At 40.1% G+C, this 24,940-nt stretch overlaps 4 protein-coding genes across 6 annotated transcripts; 3 read left to right on the plus strand and 1 right to left on the minus strand.

Moving 5' to 3' along the window:
- Positions 1 to 140: 140 nt before the first annotated feature.
- Positions 141 to 6,302, plus strand: stk3 (serine/threonine kinase 3). 2 transcript variants are annotated; one of them, XM_084378699.1, is made up of 11 exons: positions 141 to 295; positions 1,560 to 1,640; positions 1,839 to 1,967; positions 2,172 to 2,286; positions 2,776 to 2,940; positions 3,073 to 3,240; positions 3,326 to 3,463; positions 3,635 to 3,760; positions 3,859 to 4,060; positions 4,267 to 4,460; positions 4,604 to 6,302. In XM_084378699.1, the coding sequence occupies exons 1-11, from the start codon at positions 273 to 275 to the stop codon at positions 4,760 to 4,762; spliced, it is 1,500 nt and encodes a 499-aa protein (XP_084234825.1). In that variant the 5' UTR covers positions 141 to 272; the 3' UTR covers positions 4,763 to 6,302. The 2 variants fall into 2 exon arrangements, with proteins under 2 accessions (XP_084234825.1, XP_084234824.1); XM_084378698.1 differs by having other exon boundaries at positions 142 to 295; positions 3,856 to 4,060.
- A 1,397-nt stretch (positions 6,303 to 7,699) lies between these two features.
- Positions 7,700 to 11,694, plus strand: rida (reactive intermediate imine deaminase A). 2 transcript variants are annotated; one of them, XM_084379077.1, is made up of 6 exons: positions 7,700 to 7,858; positions 8,825 to 8,930; positions 9,228 to 9,282; positions 9,387 to 9,455; positions 10,994 to 11,049; positions 11,190 to 11,694. In XM_084379077.1, the coding sequence occupies exons 1-6, from the start codon at positions 7,794 to 7,796 to the stop codon at positions 11,244 to 11,246; spliced, it is 408 nt and encodes a 135-aa protein (XP_084235203.1). In that variant the 5' UTR covers positions 7,700 to 7,793; the 3' UTR covers positions 11,247 to 11,694. The 2 variants fall into 2 exon arrangements, with proteins under 2 accessions (XP_084235203.1, XP_084235204.1); XM_084379078.1 differs by lacking the exon at positions 7,700 to 7,858 and adding an exon at positions 8,043 to 8,172.
- Positions 11,695 to 11,811: 117 nt separating this feature from the next.
- On the minus strand, positions 11,812 to 20,970 carry LOC311272562 (uncharacterized protein). Its single transcript, XM_084379076.1, has 4 exons — positions 20,611 to 20,970; positions 17,154 to 17,414; positions 12,579 to 12,632; positions 11,812 to 12,491 (listed from the first exon to the last, which is right to left on the minus strand). Exons 1-4 carry the CDS (start codon positions 20,699 to 20,701, stop codon positions 12,478 to 12,480), a joined length of 420 nt encoding a protein of 139 aa, XP_084235202.1. The 5' UTR covers positions 20,702 to 20,970; the 3' UTR covers positions 11,812 to 12,477.
- Positions 20,971 to 21,907: 937 nt separating this feature from the next.
- rpl30 (ribosomal protein L30) lies at positions 21,908 to 24,940 on the plus strand. Its single transcript, XM_084380408.1, has 5 exons — positions 21,908 to 21,993; positions 22,108 to 22,156; positions 22,686 to 22,831; positions 23,394 to 23,524; positions 24,841 to 24,940. Exons 2-5 carry the CDS (start codon positions 22,136 to 22,138, stop codon positions 24,891 to 24,893), a joined length of 351 nt encoding a protein of 116 aa, XP_084236534.1. The 5' UTR covers positions 21,908 to 21,993; positions 22,108 to 22,135; the 3' UTR covers positions 24,894 to 24,940.

The raw sequence follows: 24,940 nt of genomic DNA on the forward strand, positions 1-24,940 counted from the left end.
TGACACATTACATAGTTCTCAGAAGTGTTTCTGCTTTATTTTTACTGCAGGTTGTGTATGGTTTTAGATTTGTTAGGTCTTGTACTCCGGCCCAACAGGAGGCGCTGTGGCGACGCTGTAGCCCCAAAGTGTCCATCATCTGACGGACACTCAGCTGGCCCTCCACTAGTTTTTGACAACAACGACTCTGTCGACAATGTCCAGATCTTGACTATTGGCCCCCAAACAGCTTAAACTTACCATTGACTTTTTATTCTTTGAATCTACACATCATGGAGCCGTCTGCGCCCAAAAGGTTTGTGTACCTCCGCCTGGTTTAAACGTGTTTGAAAGCTGTTAACTAGCTAGCTAAAAGGCTAACGAATGAGGCAACGTTATGTTAGCTGTCGTTGAGCTAGCCGATGCTATCTGAGTTAGCTTCTCCTGTTTTCTGTCAAACTTTCTACTCAGTTTTGATGAGATAATCGATTTAGAGGTAACGCTCAACCAAAATCACAAGCATTGTGTTATAGGCACTAATGGCTTTCCAGCCTGTCTGGTTGTTAGGTAACTGTTAATGCTAACTTCGTTAATTAGTTGCCTCTTAGGGAGCATTTCGTCTATTGTACGTTATTATTTCAACACACCAATGAATCGTGAGTGAATTGAAACAACCACGCACTTCTCCCTAAAACAGATGATTGTCATTGGTAACTTTTTCATTAATCGGTGTCCGATTTTGATAAATGTGTACAATGGTTGTATTGCCATCAAAACACTGCAGGAGCTTAAGCATCTGAGGAAAGAAAAGAAAGAGCTGATGATATGATATCAATGACATGAAATATCTTAAAAGTTGTCATTTTCTCAATTTTAAACCTGCCCAACTTTTCAGCTAGTTATTACATATTAATCTGTCAATTTTAACCTACAAAATATTAGAAAATGACAAAAATATTTCCCTGAGTCCAAGGTTCAAACCAAAACCCACATATATTATATTCCATGTCATATCAATAATTTGAAACACAGAAAAGAGCAAATCTTCACATTTCAGAAACTGGACCCAGCACTTGTTTGAAAATGTACTTCATATTTGAATTAGAAAATTAACAGATGATCAAAGTAGTTGTAAATTAATTTTCCATTGACTTAAGCACCATGAAAGATATTCAAAAATCTGATTTCTCTGACTTAACTGAGGGAGACTGAACTAATGTCTCCATTTGATTGCAGTTTATCCACATTACTCAAGCTTTTTTTCAGAGACCATATTAACCGCCGTAATAGTTTTTGCAGGCAGGCACCAAGACTTAATATCCAACAGCTCTAGACTATTAAGTTAAATCTCTTGCTGTTGTCTTTGTTTGGAGTAAACACATTTTGGTTATTTATATTGTTTATATGAGTAGATTATCCCCAACTTTTCCCAAATTCATGTGTATATCTTAATGCTAGCTGCTGGAAACCACTGTCATTTGAATTCCTAGTGCTACTACGCCACTGTGCTTTAGTTTGGTTTCACTACTTGTTTTGTGTCACTCTTTGATACTGAGGGCCCACTTGATTTGTGTCTACAGCAAGCTGAAAAAGCTGAGTGAGGACAGTTTGACCAAACAGCCAGAGGAAGTGTTTGATGTTCTAGAGAAACTCGGTGAAGGGTAAGATCTTTTGCTCATGACTAACCTCCCTTCCCACTTTGTGTGCCTGACTGAAAATACTTGTGGTCAATCAGACTCTATTCTGTACTTTTTAAGGCACACCTCGATTGTTGTGTGATGTAAAAGCTTGTTTACACTGTCATTTTTCAAATGCACTCTGGACTTATTGTGATTTAACTTTGGTGTGTGTGTGTTTAGTTCCTATGGCAGCGTGTTCAAAGCCATCCATAAGGAGTCGGGCCAGGTGGTGGCCATCAAGCAGGTTCCTGTTGAGTCCGATCTGCAGGAGATCATCAAGGAGATTTCCATCATGCAGCAGTGTGACAGGTTAGAAGAGAACACAGCTTTCAGCAAACATCCTTTATTGTTCTCAAAGTGTCAGAGTTAGATATATAACAGCATTCATACCATTAACTGCTGCAGCTCTTTCATTTCTTGACCTATAAGAGTTTTCTCACTTCTGCTGTTTTTGTTCTAAATGAAAGTTTGTGTTCTCCTTTGATAACCGCTCTGTCTGGCATTTCCTCCCAGCCCTTACGTAGTGAAGTACTATGGCAGCTACTTCAAGAACACAGACTTGTGGATTGTCATGGAGTACTGTGGAGCTGGTTCAGTCTCGGACATTATCAGACTGCGCAACAAGACGGTGGGTGCTTACTGGGAACTACAGTTGTCGTGTGTGTATCTGTGGTCCACAGATGATCAGGTTTATATTTATGTAACATATTTTACTCAGAGCAGATTGTTTATAATGTATGCAATAGGCTGATATACAAAAAACAAAGAGCGTTGCAGTTTGATAGACATTAACATTAATGAGACATTTCTTTTTAATAGCTATGATGGAGATAAAGCCTCAGTGCAGAGATGACTATCCTGGCTTTAATACGGCTCTTAAGAAACTCTTTGATAGTAGTGCACATAGACAGCTGAAAGGATGGACAGATTGAATTACTTGCAAAGATACCTTAGCCAGCAGTAGGAGGAAAAATATCCTGATTGACTATGTCTGAGACTTTACTCGCACAACTACTGATAGTATTAAAAAAATACAGTAAGTCATATTAGTGTTACATATGACCTGCATTACACAGTCTAATTTCATCCATGTGTTTCACTTTCCTTTTCACATCAGTTGACAGAGGACGAGATTGCAACTATCTTGAAGTCGACACTTAAGGGTCTCGAGTACCTTCACTTCATGAGGAAGATCCATCGGGACATCAAGGCAGGAAACATCCTCCTCAACACCGAGGGACATGCCAAACTGGCAGACTTTGGAGTTGCTGGACAATTGACGGTAACATAGCAGTTGTTTGAGTCCATTGTCCTCTTGAACATATAATCTTTCACCGGTTTTGTGAATCAGTATGAACTATTTTGAAAGCTTCTAGTTCATATTGATGATAGTGGGATTGTTTTATCTCTGTAGGACACTATGGCAAAGAGAAACACTGTAATCGGTACTCCGTTCTGGATGGCCCCAGAGGTGATCCAGGAGATTGGCTACAACTGTGTAGCTGACATCTGGTCCCTGGGTATCACGTCCATAGAGATGGCAGAGGGTAAACCTCCCTACGCTGACATCCATCCTATGAGAGTGAGTGTATACATGGTATAAAGTTCGGGTTTCAGGTGCCTAAAGAACAAACGGCTGACATAATGACTTCTTTGCGTTCTTCCAGGCTATCTTCATGATCCCCACCAATCCTCCTCCAACATTCAGGAAGCCGGAGCTTTGGTCCGACGAGTTCACAGACTTTGTCAAGAAGTGTCTGGTCAAGAATCCAGAGCAGAGAGCGACCGCCACACAGCTCCTACAGGTTAGGGAAAGGAAAGAGACGCACACACAAATGGACAAAAACTTTAAAAAGCAGAACATAAATGCCTGGGGCCAACAAAAAAACATGGTTGCTGCCTTTGTGACAGCCTTTGAAGCACTAAACGTTACCACAAAAAACACCCTTTTTTTTTTCCCCCTTGTGAATGTCCAGCACCCGTTCATCAGCCAGGCCAAGCCGGTCACCATTCTGAGAGACCTGATAACTGAGGCCATGGAGATGAAAGCCAAGAGGCAGCAGGAGCAGCAGAGAGAGCTGGAGGAGGAGGATGACAACTCTGTACGTATGCTGAGAAGTCAAGCTTGTGTTAAAGCAGCCACAAGATTCCACTTTTGGTTAGACGGCTATTTGATCAAATGTCTGTGTTGCCCAAGGAGGAGGAGACGGAGGTGGACTCTCACACGATGGTGAAGTCAGGCTCAGAGGGAGCAGGAACCATGCGGGCCACCAGCACCATGAGTGATGGGGCGCAGACCATGATTGAACACGGCAGCACGATGCTGGAGTCAGACCTGGGCACTATGGTCATCAACAGTGATGATGATGAAGAGGAGGAGGAAGACCAGAGATCCATGAGGAGTGAGTACACATATAATACATATAATGGTTATTGAGTAATGGGGAGAAAAGGGACGAAAAACAGGGTACAAAAATGACTAATAGTCATAGTTGGCAATTAGTTGTCTGACGATATTTTAATCGTCAATCGTTGCAGCTCGAAGTTAAAATAAAGTGATAGTTGTCTCCTTTAAGAGTTGAAACACAGTCCTCTTCCTCCTCCACAGGGCACGCCACCCCCCAGCAGCCGATACGTCCCTCCTTCATGGACTATTTTGACAAGCAGGACTCGAACAAGGCAGCCCAGCAGCAGGAGAACTACAACCACAACCAGCCGCAGGAGCAGCCCGGCTACCACATCCAGTCCAAGAACGTCTTCCCCGACAACTGGAAGGTGCCTCAGGACGGTGACTTTGACTTTGTGAGTAACCTCTTCCACAAGCATAATAAATAGCAAAGAGGAAGCACTTCTTGTAATATTATCCACAACATGACTCTAAATATGACTCATCCTCCTTTTCCTTTGTTGTTTGTCTGTCTATCTATTTATGTGTTGCCAAGCAGCTGAAGAACCTGGACTTTGAGGAGCTGCAGATGCGCCTGAGTGCCTTGGATCCCATGATGGAGCGGGAGATCGAGGAGCTCAGGCAGCGCTACACGGCCAAAAGGCAGCCCATCCTGGATGCCATGGACGCCAAGAAGAGACGACAACAAAACTTCTGAGTGCTTCTCCTTCCTGTCTGGGTTTTCCAAAGCCAACGTCACCACAAAACTTCTGTCCCTTCAACTCAGAGGAACTAAAAGGACCTTATTGTCTCTGTTGGAAGCCCACTGCTGTTCTGACTGACTGCTAACTGTCCTGGGTGACATCCATTTTGGCTCCTGGAATCTACACTCGTCTGCCTTGTTTCTACACTATGTCTCGATGCTGTTCCGCCATCTTAGATCTTATATTTGTTTCTGTGGTTCCTGTGTAGTTTCCTTCCCATGAATGATGCACAGGACTGCGGCCAAAGAGAGAACTAAGGCTTGGCGGTTATATATCTGAGAGTCACAAAATGAATTTCACCTTTTCCAAATGGAAACATCCATCAGGGAGTCACCACCAACACAAAAGGAAGCGGCAGCAGTATAATCATCAGGTCAATGACAAGTGGTCTTTTTTTCCCCTCAGACTTTTCACTCTCAGTGTAAATATGACATAGAGCCAAGTTTGGAAATACCTGCAACAAAAAGCTGTGGAGGCTTGTCCATGACCAAAGACAATCAAGATGTTGTTGATTTAGTTGAGAATGCCTTAAAATATTTGAAACCTGGTTTTCAAAGTAAGCAATGTAATAAAACAAGTTGTCCGATGGGTTGAATCCATTTCCTCACATGGAGATGAGCTGGAAAGCTGCGAGAATGGACAGAGATCATGTGAAGAGTTTGTGCATGCTTTCAATCGCTGACGGATCAGAAAATTCTAAACTTATTTCATTAGTCTTAATCATTTATTTAATTTAAACATCCAGCATACTGTCTTTATTGACAGACTCCATGCATCGTAGTGCCTCATAACACACATCCCAACAACAGCCCAACACTCTTCATCATTTTAAGGTTAGAGCTTTTACTTGACAAAATGATCCTCCGTACTCAAAGTAGAATCAGAGTTGGCACCAAAATTCATTCCTATGTTTAAAAAAACATTTCATTACAAGCTGAAACATTCCTAAATACTGTAAGACTTTTATTTTGAAGACCCTGTAGATTTATTTCAAGGGGTTTTCTGTCATTCCTGCACATTATGATTGATTATCAACCGATTACAATATGACAGTCTAACACATTTAAACCAGAGACAAAATCGCACAACTAGTCTTGTAAACTGTTTTATCGCTATAGTCATAGAAGAAGACACTTCAGGCTGAGATAAAGTGACTGACTGACTGATACTGTACACTTAGATTAAAAACAGAGCCGCTGCATCAGCCACACACCTAATATCTGAATTTCTGACAAGTTTTGCAAAATGCATTAAGATTTTTCAGCAAATTTCTTGCAGTTTATATTTATATTTCAGCATTATGCGTGAGAATGTGCTGGTTTTTGACTTTTATCTGACATGTACATGTGATGTCGATAATGAGAGAATGAAGATATACTGTCCGTTTAGAGACAGCGAAAAACTAGACAAACTGTTGAGCTGAGTGATCGATTATCTGGCGACTTAAACTAATTTGAGGTAACTTGTTTCAAAACATAACAAAAAATTGGCTGTTATCAGATTTTCGGTTCTTAAAAAGGATTTGGTATTGGCCTAAAAAATCCAATGTTTATTTCACAATTTTGAATGCTTAATTGAAAACTCTTACAATCGAGCTAAAAGCATATTTGATCTCTTCATGAAGGAAACAAACTGCTTCATTGTGGTTGTCGTTTAGTTTATCTACCGCCATCGATTTGACACGTTTGTACTAATAATGACCTTTTGAATGAATTATGACTCTTTAAATACATGTACAGTAGGTCTGCAGGTTGCTGTTACACATGAATGTTAATATGCAGTCTTGTATGCATATTAGTCAATCATTTTAATAATACCATAATCTAAAAGTAGATCTGTTACACTGATGGACAATGAGCTGACATTTTAAAAACCTGAATCCACATTTCAGTGAGTACTTTTTCAGATTTTGAATAATCATGTCTGTATCTTTGTGTTTTCTTTTGTTTGCTTTGCCTGTTCTGTCACACAAACCATCAACATTCTCGCCATGAATTACTTTCATAACTTAATTCTGCATCGGGCACTTCCGTACAAGCATTCACACTTTATTTATTAAATGTGTTTTTCTTTTTGTGACAATGGTTTTGAATATGGTGGCTGATTTGGCTGTTAATATTTTGGCCCTTTGTCGAATATATGTGGCTTGATTTCTGCGTGTTTTAGACTATGCATGTTTATAAATTATGTTTGCTATTTAGTGGAATGCTATTGTATTAACTGCACAGCTAAGAGAACTGTTAATATGGAAGCTGGATTTTCAGCTTTAACAAAATACTACTTGCTCTGTACAATAAAAAGCCCCGACATTGTGGAGAATCTGCCATAACATGTATAGTTATCTGAAATCAGAAATCACATTTTGATATATAGCTATATGATTTTGTTTCCATTTATTTCACTGTTTTCTCCGCTGTATAATGACTTGAGGGTGTAGAGTGGAATGTAAGCATTTATGTTTGAACCACTTAATTTATTATCTTTTGTTTGTAATACTTTATAAAGTTTTGAAAAAGTGCAACAAATAATAAAAGTTACTTATAGTTAACCATAACTGCAGTGGGATGCTTTCATCTTATCTGGGAGTCTATAAAATGTTGACTTGAACTTTGAAGTCGGACTGTTGCAGCAGAAAGCACCATGAATGGCACACCTGTCGTACCGTAACTCTCCTACTATAGGTGCCACTATTCTTCATTTGGGAAGTCCTGCCCTCTCCGGTGTGCCCCATGGGAACTTATTTCAGAAATAATAATAATAATAATATTAAACTTAATTTATATAACACGTTTTAAAACAGTTAAAAAAAAAACTAAAAAAAACATTTACATGTGGGAGTTGTGATATATTCAAGATGGCGGCGTGCGCCTTTGGACGGACATTACGGTAGACGTGACAGCAACTGTTCTTTCCGCGAGTTGTTGCACAACCACTTCATTCACTCCGGTGTGTAGCAGGGTTTGTGGGGGGAAAAAGTCAGGAAACATGTCTGCTCTCAACAGAAGGATCGTCAACACTACCTCAGCTCCTGGAGCCATTGGTCCATACAGGTAAGGACACTTTCAGAAATGTGCTCCATTTTCTATTTATAGCGACACGTGGGCTGCAGTAGCTGCTGCATTAATTGTTTGAATGAAACACAAAGGCGATCCAGTATTTGGTGAGGGGCGGGGTCTAGTGTACAATGAACTCACCTGCTGCACTTGACCTCATAATAAGGTGCCAAAGTTTAACTTTGGGCAGAGCAGAGGAGGCAGCTGCAGAGTAGACAGCTCTAACAGACAGACAGCACATTTGCAATGGCAACCATCCGCCGACAGTTCCCCTACACACCTAAAGCTCCTGTCAGACAGGGCATATACAGGTAAGGATTGATGGGGTATCCTGGGGAATACTCTAACTGCACTTCTGATATGCATAAATCTTTGGAAAGTAAAAAAAAAGTAGCTGTTTGCTGATTATTTTCTGATAAGGATTCACAAAAGTATGGAGAAATCGTGATATAAACTGGCAAACATGCAGTCGCCTCGTATATTTTCATGTTTAATTCAATCTGTGCAGTTGTCACAAGTTTGAGGGGTGTTCCTGCTCTGACCAATCAGCTGTCAGGAGGTGGAGTGACGTCAGACTATGCGTGAATGGCCTCTAATTTATTTTCTTTGGACACAAGGAAAAGCTCACTTCAAGGTCCTTCAGCCATTCAATAGACTGTTTTGTTGCCAGTTTGGTGTCTGCTGATAAAAACGTTCTCATCCTCTACTTCTCATAACATCTTATATTTATTATTTAATTTGTTACGACTTGAACCTTTATACACATGAAGTGTAGCACAGGAGGAATGTGCGATTTTGGCTTTAGATCTTGTTCTGTAGGCTTCAGGATGTCATTGAACAAGATGTTAATGTGCAGATACAGTGTAAGAGGTTATCTCACATGTCTAAATAGTGTGTGTGTGTGTGTGTGTGTGTGTGTGTGTGTGTGTGTGTGTGTGTGTGTGTCCTCTGTCTCACCCTCAGCCAGGCGGTGGTTGTGGACAGAACGATGTACATCTCTGGTCAGCTGGGGCTGGATGTGGCCTCTGGTCAGCTGGTAGAAGGAGGAGTGCAGGCTCAGGCCAAAAAGGTGAAGCTCGCAGGGACTGATGATGATGATGATGATGATGATGATCGTCGACCACATTTATACAATAGCTGACAGGACACTACTGAAACATCTGCCTGTCATTTCTATCAGCTGAGAGGACTGTTAATCGAAAATTGAACAATTGAAGCTCAGAATAAAAACAAAATAAAATACAAAAGTGGTTTTCCACACCTCTTCTGAGTGGCTATTAAATCTACACATCTGAACAATACATACAAAGAAATTATAAACATAAAAGGTGAGATTAAATATTGATCCGCTCCTCTCACCCCTCAGGCTCTCATCAATATGGGGGAGATCCTTAAAGCTGCTGGCTGTGACTACACCAACGGTGAGAGCTCTGCACCATCAGGATATCCAGTCGCTCAGCTGCTGCCCGTGTTTTATTTAAATGTTTAAATATAAAAATCTGATAAAGAAACTCTTTGATTTCAGTGGTGAAGACGACTGTGCTGCTCGCTGATATAAACGACTTCAACAGCGTCAACGAGGTGTACAAAACATGTAAGACTCTTATTAATTTCCATGCATGGCCTTAAATTTCACGTGCAATTTTATCAAATTGATCAAATATACTCTATGAATGTCTCTCATCTTGCTCTTCTAAATAAATAAAAGCAGCCACAAGAGGGCAGCTTTTAGCCAAGATACTCAGAGCTGCTGTTAGATCAATGGCTAGTTCAGTCACCTATACAAGCAGCCTAGTTTACCATTTATAGATAGGCGTCATAGGTTTTCAGTGGCTAGTTTCCTTGACATCACTTGCCTTTTTTTGAATGGAAAGTTTTTAATTTGGTTGTGGGGTTGTGATTAACGAGACTGCTGCTCAAGCGTGCATATCAGGAAGTTTGCAGTCGGCTAAAGTGACCTTGACCAAAACTCTGAGTGTGTACAAGCTACAACAGTGCTGATCTGTAGCTGGTGATGTGTTTAGTGGGGAGGGAGAAAGCCAAAGTTTTCATTCATGGAACTGCTTGACTTTCAGGATTGGATATGATCGGAGAAATTAAACTGATGATGAATCTATATTTTAATCTAAAAACGAAGCCACAAAATCTTGCAAATGCATTGATTGATACTGGTACTTCCTGTTTTAACATTGACACTTTCCATTTCAGACAACAGATAAACATTGGCCACTGCTTTTGGTGAATGTCATCATATTTACAGATGGGCAATATCGGCCAATACATTGGTGCATTCCTAGTAATAATGTGCAGCGTTCCACCTAAAAATAACATGAATCCAGCTACACAATTTACTATTCGATCACAATCAAACACCGTAGAAGTCTGTTATTATTCTCATCCATACATGTGTTACTATGAGGCGATGCGCTGCCTCGTATTTCAGCGACATCTCTCAGAGAATGGCTGCTGACAGGCGCAGCAGTCACCTGATGGACAGGCTCACTCAGCCTCCTCTCAGTCTGGGTATTTCCTCCTGGATCACAACAGACAGACAGATGTAATAGAAGCCGCTGTGCCCAGTGAGTTGTAAATGGACACCGCTGTGCAGGCACTAGGATGTAACCCAACCCTCCCAGCATGCTTTGCTGTGTGGGCCATTGACTCAGGTATAAGCCTACCTCCCTCCTGACTCAACCCTAAACCACAGGGGAGGGAACTTTCCCTGACCCTGATGAGAGGAAGGAGAGGACATGTGTCCACTGTGAATTTTGACTTCGCGGGCTGCTGGTTAGACTTTCACTTTAGAAAAATAGCCAGTAGAAAAAGTTTTGACCATGTTTTATGATATAAGTGATTGCTTACGTCTGCTTAATAAAACTGTTTTTCTTGTCTTTATACAATTAGGTTTTTTAGATTTTTTAAAACCTGGCACACAAAGAGTTCATGGCTTATTACATGCACATTGGCATCAATAAATAATTTTATCAATAAAGCCTTTAGTTAGTTTAGTTAACCTCTATTTGGTACCCAGAAATCAAAGTATCCAATTTAAAAAAAAGTCATATATTAACCTGCTGGGCTTCCACAATGATTTTGTTCTCATGTAAATATAATGTTTGTTTTTTCCTGCAGTTTTCAGCAGTAACTTCCCTGCCAGAGCTGCCTACCAGGTCGCTGCTCTCCCCAGAGTGAGTACAAACAAAATTTCTACTGTATAGCGCTGCAGTACCCTGTGATACATATAGCTCATGTACACCTATACACACAGGGTGGTGGAGATGTCACTCCCATGACCTCAATGTCTCCGCCTCCTTCTTTTTCTCTTCAGGGTGGACTGGTGGAAATCGAGGCGATTGCTGCTCTCGGTCCTCTCTCAGACTCCTGACTAGCCGGCCACGTCACAAACAAGTTGTAGTCGAACCATCAAGCAACCCTATACTCGTACAGTAGACACCTTGTTGCATTTCCGGACGACACATGAAAGACCAACTAGGATTTTATTCCATGCAGTCGGCTTTTAGAGAATGTTAGTTTCTCCTCTGACTGAACTATTGTCAGTGCTTTACCACTTTATACTTAAACCCTGAACAACAAGGCGGCACTTATGTCACCAGCATTTGGTTTGTGGCTGCCTGACATACTTAAAACTCAACATAATGATAACGGAAACCAGTCTAACATTCCCTGCTCACAGTGGCCAGATTCAGGATCAAAACGAGGTCCTCTTGGTGCTCTTTCTGCTTTCGTATCTCATCTCTTGTTTTGTCCCAGATTTCCATTAATACACATTTTAAAAGTGAAGCTCTCACTAATAAACGACTGAGTAAAATCTCTTTTCCTGAATGGTTATTTACCCTGAAACGTCTCACCCAAAATCATCCTGCAATAGAATATAAAAGAAAGTACATGGATCAGATGTTGTTTTTAAGGTGGTCTTTTTAATTTTTTGACAGTTCGTAGCTTATTACAGATTTCAGGTCGTCTTCCCAGAGAAAAATCATGACACATCAGAAGCAAAACAAAGGGTCTCACGTGTACTCTCAATCTCATTCTTGCTCATCAGAAACTTGTATTAATGTTTAAAATCAGTTGGACTGCCTGCAAAGTATCAGCTCTTCATATTCATAACAAACATGGTCGTAAAATCAAAGCCTGCTACCCAAAAAGAATATAATTTAAGAAATCAAATACATTTTGGCTTTGGTTTTCTTGGAATTATAATTTTATAGAAAAGTTTGGAATGGTTCAAGTTAAAGACATATATGATGTTTTGGAAAATCTGCTGTGTCTACAAGGATAATAAATAGAAATTTCAAGTTATTCTGACATCCTCTGAAAATAAAGACACCCTCTAAGCGCTGTAGGATTCTCTGTCTATATACAGTTACATTGTACGAGCAGAAATTGCAGACGTACACCATCACGAGGGGAAGGAAGGCACAGTGATGACTGAGGAGCCCTGACTGATCGAGGTTATCGCAGGGTCTGCATCTTGGCAACAAGGCAACATGTCTTTCACACGCAAACACACACCTGCACATACATTCACTCATGCATAAACGAACAAGGTAAGACACTTCCAACAAACTAATCTGAGCACTCGTTCAGGTTGGACCTCACTCACTGGCAGCTGGAGATAAACGGAGAGGAAAGACGTTAGGGTTACAGTAGATATTTTTATATGGATTGTGTGGCTTTGTGTTACAGCAGCACTCACCTGGTGCCTCCTCTGTTTTGGGCTCTGCATCAGTCGCTGTGGCCTCTGCTTTTTCTATTTAGATAGAAAGACGGAAAGGTTTGTACATGTGAAATCCACATAATCAGTGATGGAAAGTTTACTCAAGTGCCATACTTTAGTACAATCTTAAGGTAGTTCTACTTTTCTTGAGTATTTGCAGTTTCTGCTAATTTATACTTTTTTTTATTTTTTTTAAGAAGAATCTTTTATTGTCAGTTATCTTTACATGGAACATGCAAACACACCCGAAATTAGTCCTCTGCATTTAACCCATCACTAGCTACACACATGGTAAGTGCACACACTGCAGACTAGGAGCAGTGGGCTGCCGTGTCAGGCGCCCGGGGAGCACATGGGGGTTTCGGTGCCTTGCTCAAGGGCACCTCGGCAGTAACCCAGGAAGTGAACTGGCACCTCTTCAGCTACCAGTCCACTTTGACTACAACTCGGAGGCAAATATTGTACTTTTTACTCCACTACACTTAAGTTAACTTTGCAGATGTATTTAAAAAATACAAAATATAATCTACAAATTCATTATGATGTAATATCATAGATAAAAAATAAAACACATTAAAGTGATGAACACATTAAAGCATCAATAATTCTAATCTAATCATGTAGATTATTCTGAAATATGCCATTCTGCATTATAAGTACTTTAAAGGTAAGTAATGGTAAGTTAATCATGATGTAATGAGGGACCACATAGTAACTACTTAGTATGATGTATCACTTTACTTGAGGAGGCACAAAAAGAGTAACTAACAATAAAGTAATTTGTAATAATGAAATGTCTCCCATATAGTATCTCCCAGTCTATTCTGTAGCAACTCATTACTATCTTCTAGTTCATACGTATCTATAAATTAGAACGACAGCTATGCTCTCCAGGAGCTGCTAACTGTGGCACAAACTTATATGACTCGTTCATTACGAATGACCTCCTCCATTGTTTTGGGCTTACAGCAGAAACCTCAAAACCTGAACAAATAAAGCCTGCATGGCTAGGTGTAGCTGGAGAATTATTTAGCCTATGATATCTTTTAAAATGTATAATTAAGCATCCTTGTTTTAAGCCAACGGTGTGAAGTCACGTCAGGGAAACATGTCCAGTTTTACTTCTAGTGACATTTGTCATGACTTTTCGATCAAAGACTTGTGAGTGCCGATGATTTCCACCAAACCGATCTTACGCTGACCACTGACTGGCCCAGAAGTGGGTGGTGGCCATGTCTGCTCTGCTAATCTGACACTTGATCCTCTCTCTCCATTGGCTGTGAAACGGAGGCATCGTTCATGGCCATTGGAAGCCCTATATGTGTTGGCATGCTCTAGTTTCTCTGTGGACTCCGATTGCACCTTAATGAGACCACGGTGACAACAAAGTGTTGGCGACACACACACAGACACACAGACACACACACACATGCTGTGGTCAAGCTTGAACTGAGAGTGAGTCATGTTGGACACCAAAGGGGGTCAAGATCAAGTGAAGACGGAGGTCATGGATTGTGCTATTTCTTTGACTAAATTATGTGAAAATGTAATAATCTTTATTTTTAAATCAATTTAGTGAACTTAATAAGTGTCAAGTTGTCAAGACAACAGCTTGTTGTACTGCTTCAGCCCAGTCACCAGAATGAAATGTTTCTGCAAACCATTGATGCATTCACATTTGTTTGTGTCATACGTAAGCTACCATATGGACATTTCTACGATACGTGTCATATTACGTTCACATTACATGTTTATGAGCTGACTTTCTCACTGGATATTATACTGGATTTAGGTGACAAGGCAAGATGTGTTTCAACATTTGTAAGCGTGATACCAGACAACAATATTTTTTAGGAGACATCAGGACAATTTTGCAGCTGTATTTGTGGCAACCAAAGCAGGTATTTTAAGTCAAATCTTGATGTTTTCCTAACCCTAACCAAGTGTTTTTTGTGCCCAAACCGCACAGTGCTGTCACAAGATGAAAAAGAAAATGTAACCTAAAAAAAAAGCAAAGTTGCAACATGGTTTGCAGACACAGACATTGCCAACATTTATTCTGGTGATTGAGTCAAAAATTATATTAAAGCTGTAGATTGTGACTGGCTTGTCTCAGCACTCAAACAGTCCGATGAAACTTAATAGAGTTGGGTTATTGGCATAAAACAATCCTAAAATAAACTGCAGAGGAGTTCTGAACCTGGCAATAATAACATGGCTGATTCATGTAAATAAAGGAGTGGTACCTGCACGTGATGCCTAAATAAATGCTTCTCGTAAAAGAAATAATAATTTGGGCAGGAGAATCCCTCACAGCTTCCAATCTAATCAAAGGTAAACCACAACAACATCTCTCGAATATTCAGTCATCTAAGGATGCAAAGTGTTGGATTTCTCCCAGTGAACAGCGTGTTGCCTTTGCTGCCTGGTTCATCTCTCTTTCATTACAGTGATGGACGCTTTGCATTAGACAAAGAGGAAAATGAAGAGCTGAACTCATGCACCAGCTTGTCATTTGCATCATGAAGCAATAAGTGAAATGATAGCAGTAGATGTGATGCTGCACCGTGTCATGCAGCTCCCTGCGGAGCACTTCCAGGTATTGATAGTCATTTAGAGGCAAGTGTGCAGAGAGATTATCACTGTGCAGACACTCAGTAGCTCTCCTTGAATTTAGAGCCAGGATCATCATGTTGCACTCACTATTTGTAATTGAGCATGATGCTACTGTTAGCAAAGCACCAGGAGTGGTAACACTTAAGGTATTTTCACTAGAGGCAACAAGTTACGAGAGGAAACAGAGCACAGACAGCGCTGTCTTAGCTCCTGTGTATATCATAAGAATTTAAAAAGTCTTTGGTGACAACTGACAATCAGAAGCTGTTCCTGGGCCAGCTGGTAAAGCTCCTGCATTAAACTGTGTAAAAAGAACTCGACCTTTGTTATATATTTTGTGGAGCTGTGTACTTGTACTCAGTGGCGGACTCAGGATGTTTGAGGGGCAGGGGCAAAAAAAATAAGGAGGGCACCAGCTGTATACGAGGGGGAACCAGCACACAGAAAGTTGTGATGTATTTATAGTGAAGACAGGGCACCTCACCACTTTTGAAATGAAAATTACATCCTATGTGTTTACACGTTAATTTTTTTTCTGGTCTAAAGCTCTTAACAACTTCAGCACACAAACGTTTCAGATCAACAGGCTGGTCAGACGCGGGTCTACCACATCGCACTTTATACATTCTACAATGTTTTCAAACTATTTCTTTTACTCAATGAAAAGACTAATGATCGGAATAATGAATAAAATGTAAACACCAGTTCATTACTTGCACATACTTATACAAGTGTCAAGACAGATCCTTAATTACTTACTAAATAATCCTACATGGGACTCATAAACACATTCCTGTGACCTCCCCCGGTGTGTTCATTAAACAGCAAAGTCATGTCTGCGTGTTGTTGGATACCACCTCGCCTGGTTACTGCCACTGCAGTGTGGGACTGAGGAGGGTCTGGGGAAAGACGTAGAGGACATTGTGCACCTTGGTGCTGTGGCAGCCAGTGTTCATTGGGTCACCATGCAGGAGGCGGAGCACTGCTCAGGTTACTGCTGGTCAGTGGGAACAATCATACATCTTGTCCTCAGTAAGTTCCCCTACCCTCGATGACTATTGTTCTGCATATTGTATTGTAACAGCTTTAAATATCCAGTCTCACAGAGATAGATCCTTTGATGTTTTGAAGATTAAAATGCCTCCAAAAGGTAAATGAGGCCAACACACAAACAAATAAATGAGCACACACACAGGCATGCAGCTCCATCTTCATCAGCTTTCTAACTTCGTGAAGTGTTCAGTCAGTGTGATAGATGTCACAAGACTATCAGCAGACAGTCATTGTGTCAGGAGATTAGGGGAAAGGCGTCATTTGCATTGAAAATAAAGTTCACAATGGAAACGATCAAGTGCTTTGAGCCATGCAAAGGCTCAGCTAACAGCTTTAAACACAAAAGTTTGAAAGTTAAATATGTTCAGGAGACTTGACTGAACAAAAAGTTCTGTGTTTGTCTGCTGCTCAACTGAAATATTCACTAGTCGATGAAGTACTCAGATCTGTGCAGATCTGATCCGACAAACACACAACTTTTGATTCAGTTTTCCTTTCTTAAGTCTTTGTTACGTTATCAAATGTACAACTTGTCACAAAATTAGTTTTAATAATCATATTTTCTTATGCTTGATCTTATTTTTTCTATTTTAGAACTTTGTCTATTTAATTCTTACTCTCACTTCTTATTATCTTTCTCTATTTATATCTTCTTTGCATCTTTAGTGTGATAAGTTGGAGCTAATTCGTATCATCGTATATACAGCTGTGTAGCTTAACCTATAATAATATATCATAATTTATCAGCTGATTTAAAGAAGTAACTGCAAAGTATCTAGTAACTAATGTTTTAAAAATTAAATGTTGTGGAGTAAAAAGTACTTAATAACATTCCACCACTGTTGTCGCCGGCCTGTCACAGTACTCTTCATGTCTCCACCCTACCTTGCTCAGGAGCTGCAGCTGCAGGCTCTGCGCTGCCGTCTGCTGCCGCCGAAGCCTCTGCAGGTGCTGCTGCCTCTTCAGGCGGACTGGCTGCAGCAGGCTGAGCCTCCTCAGCTGCGGGTGGAGCTGCAGCGGTGCTGCCTGCAGACGTTGCAGCTACAGCGGGTTCGTCTGCAGGTTTAGCAGCACCGCCCTGAGCAGATGTCTCGTCCGGAATAGTTTCACTGTCCTCAGCTACTTTCCCATTCTCATTGGCTGCTCCTGTCAGGAACATGAGAATTAACACAGCATGAGATCCAAACATCCAAAAAGACTGATTGAAGGCAGTGGTCAGTAACTAAGTACATTAACTAAAAGTAACTAATATATCCTATTTTTTGTGATTTGATTTTGAATTAAAATAATAAACTGAAGGATGAGGTGTTCTTTTATGTGTTGAGAATCTATCATTGACAAAGTTTCACTACAACTACATAGGTTATGTAGAACTTTTATAAGTTTCATAGCAGTACTTTTACTAAAGTAAGGGATTGGAATACTTCTTACACCACTGCTGTTTGAAGAAAACATAAAACTAATATATTAAATAAGCCTAAAACTACTTAAAATTTGATGTAGATTCGCTAAGAGTGCAGTTAAGTGTATAGAATTCACGAATCACTCACTCTATCACGTCTTATTTTCTTGTTTTGATAGATGAGTTTTACTAAATACTAGTCAGTCAAACACGTCAAACACACATTATATCTGAATCAAAATCCGTATTATTGCTCTTCCTAAAGATGAAAATCATTATCAGGTTTATGCAAGACACAACAATAAGTGTTAAATTAAAATTATAATCTCAAACTATCAATTTATCATGTGAGACACAGGACTTTTACTGTATGACAGTATTGTTTTTTTCTGCTTTGGGTTAAAACTTCCATCATCTATTAAGTTACATTAAAGTTCCTGGTTCTAGTCAACCTGAATCCTTCTCTGTGTCCTGTTTCCTTTCATCTCTTTCCAATAATGGTTTCCATTGTTTTCGTTTACTTTATGTTTGTGTTGCCAACGTGTTGCCAGCAGTGTTGACTTAGCCCAAAACCAGTTAGTTAACAAGTAACAAATATCATTACGGGTGCCATGCAACACTGGAGACAACCTGTCATACAATATTCAGGCACCTCTTGAGATTCTTCATTTGCTGAATGATCAGACAGTAAAGAGTATCTGTAGCACAAAAAAAAAAAAATGTGATTACATTTCACAAGTGTGGGTTGGAGCAGACAAAAAATAAACCAAAATGTAATCAATACAATCATGTTTCACACTTCAACCTTTGAACACTGGACCGGCAAAGCTACCACCTTTTCCCAAACAAAAAGAGTGTGTGCACCTCTCTAACATCAGAATCACAATCGATCGACTGTGACTTCTTGAAACAGTTGGGAAAAGAGTAAAACGTGCGGCGGGAACAGAAATAACATAAAAGCACTTCTGCTGACACATAATCAGAAGCTCGAGTGGTTAATGATTATGTGTATTTTTATTCATAAACATTAACAGCCTAATGCAGCACAGGTCTGAGTTTTAGGAACACACTTCCCTTTTTTCTGAAGGATTTGCATTTCAATTATTTGCATGGATCAGAGAAGTCTTGACCTTCCACGTTTGTTTAAATGAGACGGCTCAACACTGTGGGAACATTTTGCGTGATATTTGTCAACCTGTTTCACTTTAAAAAGAATTCTTTGTGTGGTTTTTGGTAAACATTGTTCTTAAAGGTGCAGTGTGTAAGATGCTTTGGGTTGATCGCTAAATCCAAAGTGTCAACTTATCAATCAACTTATCTTTCTTCAGAATCGCTTATTGCACCTTTGAGCCTGCAAATATTACCTAGAATATTACATTGAATACATTTTGTGTTGTAATAATGATACATCAGTGCATCCAAGTTGTCAGATGTTCGATGCTGACTTAAGAGGGACATTTCTGGAGTTTTAAACCAACAAGTTTCCATAAATGAATGAAGCATGAGTTGATAAACGTCATCCTTCTTCTTTCTTGGGAGTGACAGGTAGCAACAGGTGAAGGAAATGAGCCATATGCAAAAATGAGATAACATCCTGACAAATTTCCATCTGTCCTCTAAGACGATTATAACAGGAACACCTCGCTATTCAATGTCAGCTGATAAACCCTGAGAGCGACTTATAAGTTGACAACAGCTGACAACCATGAGATATTTTATTGAGGGTCATAAAGGGGAGGTCAGAGGTCAGAATTATCTGCAGAACATGAGTTTAAACACACTTAATGAGGGTCAGAGGCAGTCTATGAGTCTATAAGTCTATGCCTTTCAGCTAGTCAATTCTTTCATTGCACTTATGGACATGTAATACCCCTTTAAGGAATGCAGTGAATGGGAGCAGGAGACGCTTTCTCAGAGGGGGTCCCACTTAGTGAATATTTTACCAGGCTTCGCCTGGTTATTCTTTGAGTTCTGGCAAATAATGCTTAAGCTGACAGAAGTGCAAACAAAGTCACACAGATGTGGTGAAATAAACATTTGACAGCCTCTGCAGGTAAGATATATTTGTCCTGCACATATTTATAAGCTCCTGCACTGCTAAATGCAAACACAGGATCCAGTGTTGGTGTTTTGCCCTGAAACGTGTGCTAGTTTGCACCACAGCCGGGCCATCTCTGACCCACGACAACAAAAGGGAGCGTCCAAGGCGGCTTCTCCATTTCCTATTGAAACCGTAGACTGTCACCAAATCTGCTTTCATGCCACTGTCTCTCCCTCTCTCAGGGAGGACGGAGCCAGAAACTACTGTTAAATAAACACAATAAACTTCCCCGTCCTGTCACTGTGGAGCACTAAAACTAAACACATCAGATACCTGCAGAAATACTCTGGTGATCATTTGCATGTAGACTGAGACCTCTTGATGAGAGCAGTGTCCGGGCCAGTATAATTAAATGGATGATGTAACTCTATTTGGAGATGGCAGCTGGCTTCTGTGATGAACATGCTATTTATAGTATCTTCCAAAATAAACTATCAATCAATCAGTATCAATAAACTATTGAAAGTACTTTGATCAATGTATTTAATGTCAGGAATCATTTATAGGGATAATCTGAGAGGTGTTATTATGGAAAATTGATATTTTTCTGACGTGTCTCAGCCTTTAACATGTCCAAAGTGAAGTCAGGGGTAGTGCTTAGTCATTGCTTAGTGCTTCAAAGTTTAGAGATCATTTCACACTATGCCAGAAGCCAAAGTACAGCATGTCAAAGTTATTTATGAATAGTAGAGTTGCCAATAAATGTAAGTTTCTGTATTTGGCCAAGTAAAAAAGCCTATTCTTGTAATGAGAGCATATACAACATATACAGTAGGTAATCTGTATTTCCCAGATACCTCACAGGCATATTTATGTAAGTGTGAAGGTAAGTGCATCACCTGTTGTGCTGGCTCCGTTGCTCTCCTCGGTTTTATTACCGGGTCGATCCGGTTCTACCGCCGAAGTTTGGGAACTTGTGGAGCATCCCATCCTGCCCTGTGCACATAGAGGACTGGACGGTGAACTTCAGAGTTGACAGGTGAGGAGAGGCTGTAACTGCGCTGATGACGTCGTGCATAGATATCGTCTCTGTAAATGGAGAGGACTCCAAAACTATGGACAGCGAATCCCTTGGAGGAGTGACAAAAAGACAGGCTGCTCGTCGAATTCCTTCAGTCCCGTGCGTAATTGCGCAGCATGCGTTCTTCCTCCAAAAACGCGTTTAGCGACGCGTGTCGTGGCTGCAGGTGTCCTAACAGTTAGGCACGCAGGTGAAATGTGCGCTTTTGTTGTGTGCTGTAACTTAGGCTGTTTCTAGGAGGCTGGCGTAGGGACAAAAATACATTATTCAGTCAGCAGTCACCTCTTGGGGCGGGGAAAGTGAACCATTTTCCTCGATGAACCATCAACGAGGACCACTGTCAGTGTGCCCTTGAGCAAAACTTGTAACCCTGAGTTAATTTACTGGAAAAGGGTAGTGTCCAGTGGAAATGTGACAAAGTGTGTAATAGATTACATCGGCTCAATGGTAAAAGAAGAATTGAGATAAGTATGACTTTTTATCTCATAATTTTGACTTTCTATCTCATAATTATGACATTTTATCGCATAATATTTTACTTTTTTGTCAAATAATTTTGACTTTGTCTCAAAATTATGACTTTTCATTGAATAATTATGACTTTTTTATCCCACAATTATGACTTTTTAATCTAAAAATTTTGAATTTGCTAATGATTATAACTTTTCATTTAATAATTGTGACTTTTCATCCCACAATTATGACTTTTAATATCATCATTTCGACTTTTTTATGTTATTATTATGATTAACCATAGGAATATTTTTTTCCATCAAGCTTAGTTTCATTTTATTTTTTGTCTTTAGCTGGTATGGTGGGTGAAACAGTAAAGTGGATAGGTGGAAAAACTTTAAATAGATCCTTGTTATTATAGATATTAGATAATAGATACTACTATATAAGTCTATACTTATCTTTAATCATTGTGGATCTGTCTTATTTGTTGTTTCGTGGCTTTTAATTAAATGTTATTCTTCTGTAATGTAACTTGATGTATAAATGTATCGACCTCGCCTTCATATGTTATGTCATTGTCTCATTAATGCTCATTTGAAACTACTGTTCATTTGTTGTCATTCAGACATACATCAGCAGTGAGCTGTCTGCGCAGTAGTCATCTGCGCATGCCCACCGACAGATAGCAGCGCAGTGCACGATGGGACTTCCTTTCTCTCCGAGGCCATATTGGAGTTAACTCACAGTAAGACGAGCTCCGAGTTTTCTATTAAAAAATCGCCGGGATTTGCTCATTTTGATATTGTGTTGCCATCCAGACATTAACGACTATCTTCTCCTTCCCTCGTCTCGCTCGCAGGTTGGCCGGTGTGGACTAAACCGCAAAAATGGTGGCCGCAAAGAAAACGGTGAGTGGCGTTGGCTCGGCCCGGAGTGCACGCGCTGCATCAGGGCCAGGCTGCTGCTTCACGTGGGGACGTGTTTCTGTCAGGGCCTGCTAGCTAGCACGTTAGCTTCACGTATAAATGGGTTAATTGCTCCCAATGTGTTGAGTTTACAGAATTATCGCGTCTGTAAATGTATAAAGCACGTGTAGGCTGTCCCCCGATGTAGTGCCGTCTGTCCATCTGTTTTAACGACGGCTAACGTTAGTAGCTGGGCTAACGTTACTGTATAACACCGGCAGAGTGGCTAATGCTAGTTTGCTAACGTTAAATCTAACGACAACAAAATGTCAGGAACGTGACAACAGTTGTTGCTAATGTATGTTAACATTAATTTAATTTGCTCACTTGCCTGTGTCGTCTTTATTGCGCTATATTAATCTCGTATATTAGTTTGGGATTTGCACGAGCACAACGATGGGCAAGTGATGCAAATTAGCCCTGTAGGCCATCATGTCTGCTGCCACTAATTTAAGTATGTATATCTGTTTAGAAAAAGTCCATGGAGTCCATCAACTCCCGGCTCCAGCTGGTGATGAAGAGTGGAAAATACGTCCTGGGCTACAAACAGTCCCAGAAGATGATCCGTCAGGGAAAAGCCAAGCTGGTTATCCTGGCCAACAACTGCCCAGCTCTCAGGTATAAAAAGATGATCAGTTAATTCATACCTGTATCATGATTGGTGGGCTATGTGAATAATCTATTGAATGAGATGTTAACAGGTTCAGGAGAATTCACAGTAATTTAAACTGGACAAAAAAGATCATTCTGCATACTTCTGTTGCAGGGGATTACAGTGTCATACTACTAATAATAAAGTATATCTGCGAATATGTCATTATCAGCATGTTGCCCTCACATAGCATGCAAAATTACATTCAATGTGCTAACTGATGCTTGTGTTGCCACGTTAAAGACTTCAGATTTTGGTTAAAATCTTCACAACTAATATCAAGTTTTTAAGACCAGTTTTATATCTGACTGTATGACACAGGTATGCCCTAATACAGATGTTGTGAAACACAAATGTCTGAAAGGCTGTTTATTGTCAGGTTACACAATGATTATGCTTCTACGTTAGCATGACTTGTTGGCATCTTTTAAACATTTTTGTTTATTATTTGAGTACCATGTCAGTTGCCAAATTTGCTGTATTTTTTATCTGCTGCTCACATTTTCCTTTTGTCTCTGTCCTACCCAGGAAATCTGAGATTGAGTACTATGCCATGCTGGCCAAGACCGGTGTCCACCACTACAGTGGAAACAACATTGAGCTCGGCACAGCTTGCGGCAAATACTACAGGGTGTGCACACTGGCAATTATTGACCCCGGTGAGTACCTACCTTTTTCTAGGCCACCATCATCTGTATGCAATATATTCAAAAGCTTTCCAATACTGTCACAAACACTGAGTTTGATTTTGGCTAGTTCATGATGGAGTGAATACTAGAAACTTTTTGTAATAATAGAAGTTTATGTGGAGTTGCAATGTGCTTTACAAAGTACAATACAGTAGTGGACTAATGGGATGTTTGGCAGAAGCTTGTGCTAGGTGCTGTCTAGTAGCAAAATTCATGAAGGGATATTGGCCTCAGGGGACTGATCCCAGTCAGCCTGTTTGTCAGAACTGAGCAGCAGTTTGTGCATTTTCTTTGTTTCACTTGACAAACTGCTGGAATTGGTAGCCCAAAAAAGCAAATTTCAGATGATATCCACACACACTTTGAGTTTTAGGCCTTTTGAAATTTAGATGTGGATTTTGGAAACATATATTGACCACACTGTTACAAAACTTCAAAACTAAACCAACATGGAGCAAATGACTACTAAAGCAAACTGTACTGCCTGGTCAGAAGGTATTGGTGCACATCCAGCTAATGTGCTGTGTGGGCTAACGTGCCATCACCTTTTAAAATTCATTGACATTGCAACTTTTTTGGTACTCCTTTCCTTCACATTATAGGTCTTAATTGCATTCATGCTAACCACCTTTTTCAGGTACCAAAACAAGGAGCTGAAGTTCAGATCAGAACCTAATGTCTGGGAGTGTGATGTCATTCTCTGTTCAGGATGCCATTAGTCCACTAGATCTTTACATAGCAAATGGTTGTTTGCTGCAATATTAATGTTCAAAATCTCATATTTAACCCTTTTAATAATGTTCTAAAAAGTCTTAAATTTAACTTGTTGAAACCTGCTGAAACCCTGATGCATCAGAAGCACTCAACTAAACTACATGTCAAAAGTTAAAAAAAAACAACTATCTTCTTTCACACAAACTCAGAGCAGCTCAAAAAATTAAACTGCAAAAGGAGTCACCATGAACCTTAATTATTGATGAAATATTTGCTCAGGCTGAGGTTTGGTTAAACTTCCTGCTAATATTTTTTTTTTGGGTTAACCTCCTGCGACCTGATTTTTGCTCTGCAAATTTTTGCGCCTGTTGGACCTGCTGCTCAAAGTGGCCCAGTTCAGGACTGGTGGTTCGCTAGATGAGATGCTCTTGGAGCGCCTTGTTGAACTGCCAGTGCTTTCTGGCTGGTTCATGAATGCTCTGTTGGCAACATTTATAACCTCATAATATCAGTTTTGTACTTGTGGCTTTTTTTTTATTTGATCAATTGACTTTGTTTTTTTTCTTCTTCAGGCGATTCTGACATCATCAGGAGCATGCCAGACCAGCAGCAGCCACCTCAGTAGAGCTGTTTCCCCATCCTATTGTTATAAATAAACTGGTGTTAACAGTA

Source organism: Pagrus pagrus (assembly GCF_965226575.1).
Source record: "Pagrus pagrus genome assembly, chromosome: 17".
Classification (NCBI taxonomy): domain Eukaryota; kingdom Metazoa; phylum Chordata; class Actinopteri; order Spariformes; family Sparidae; genus Pagrus; species Pagrus pagrus.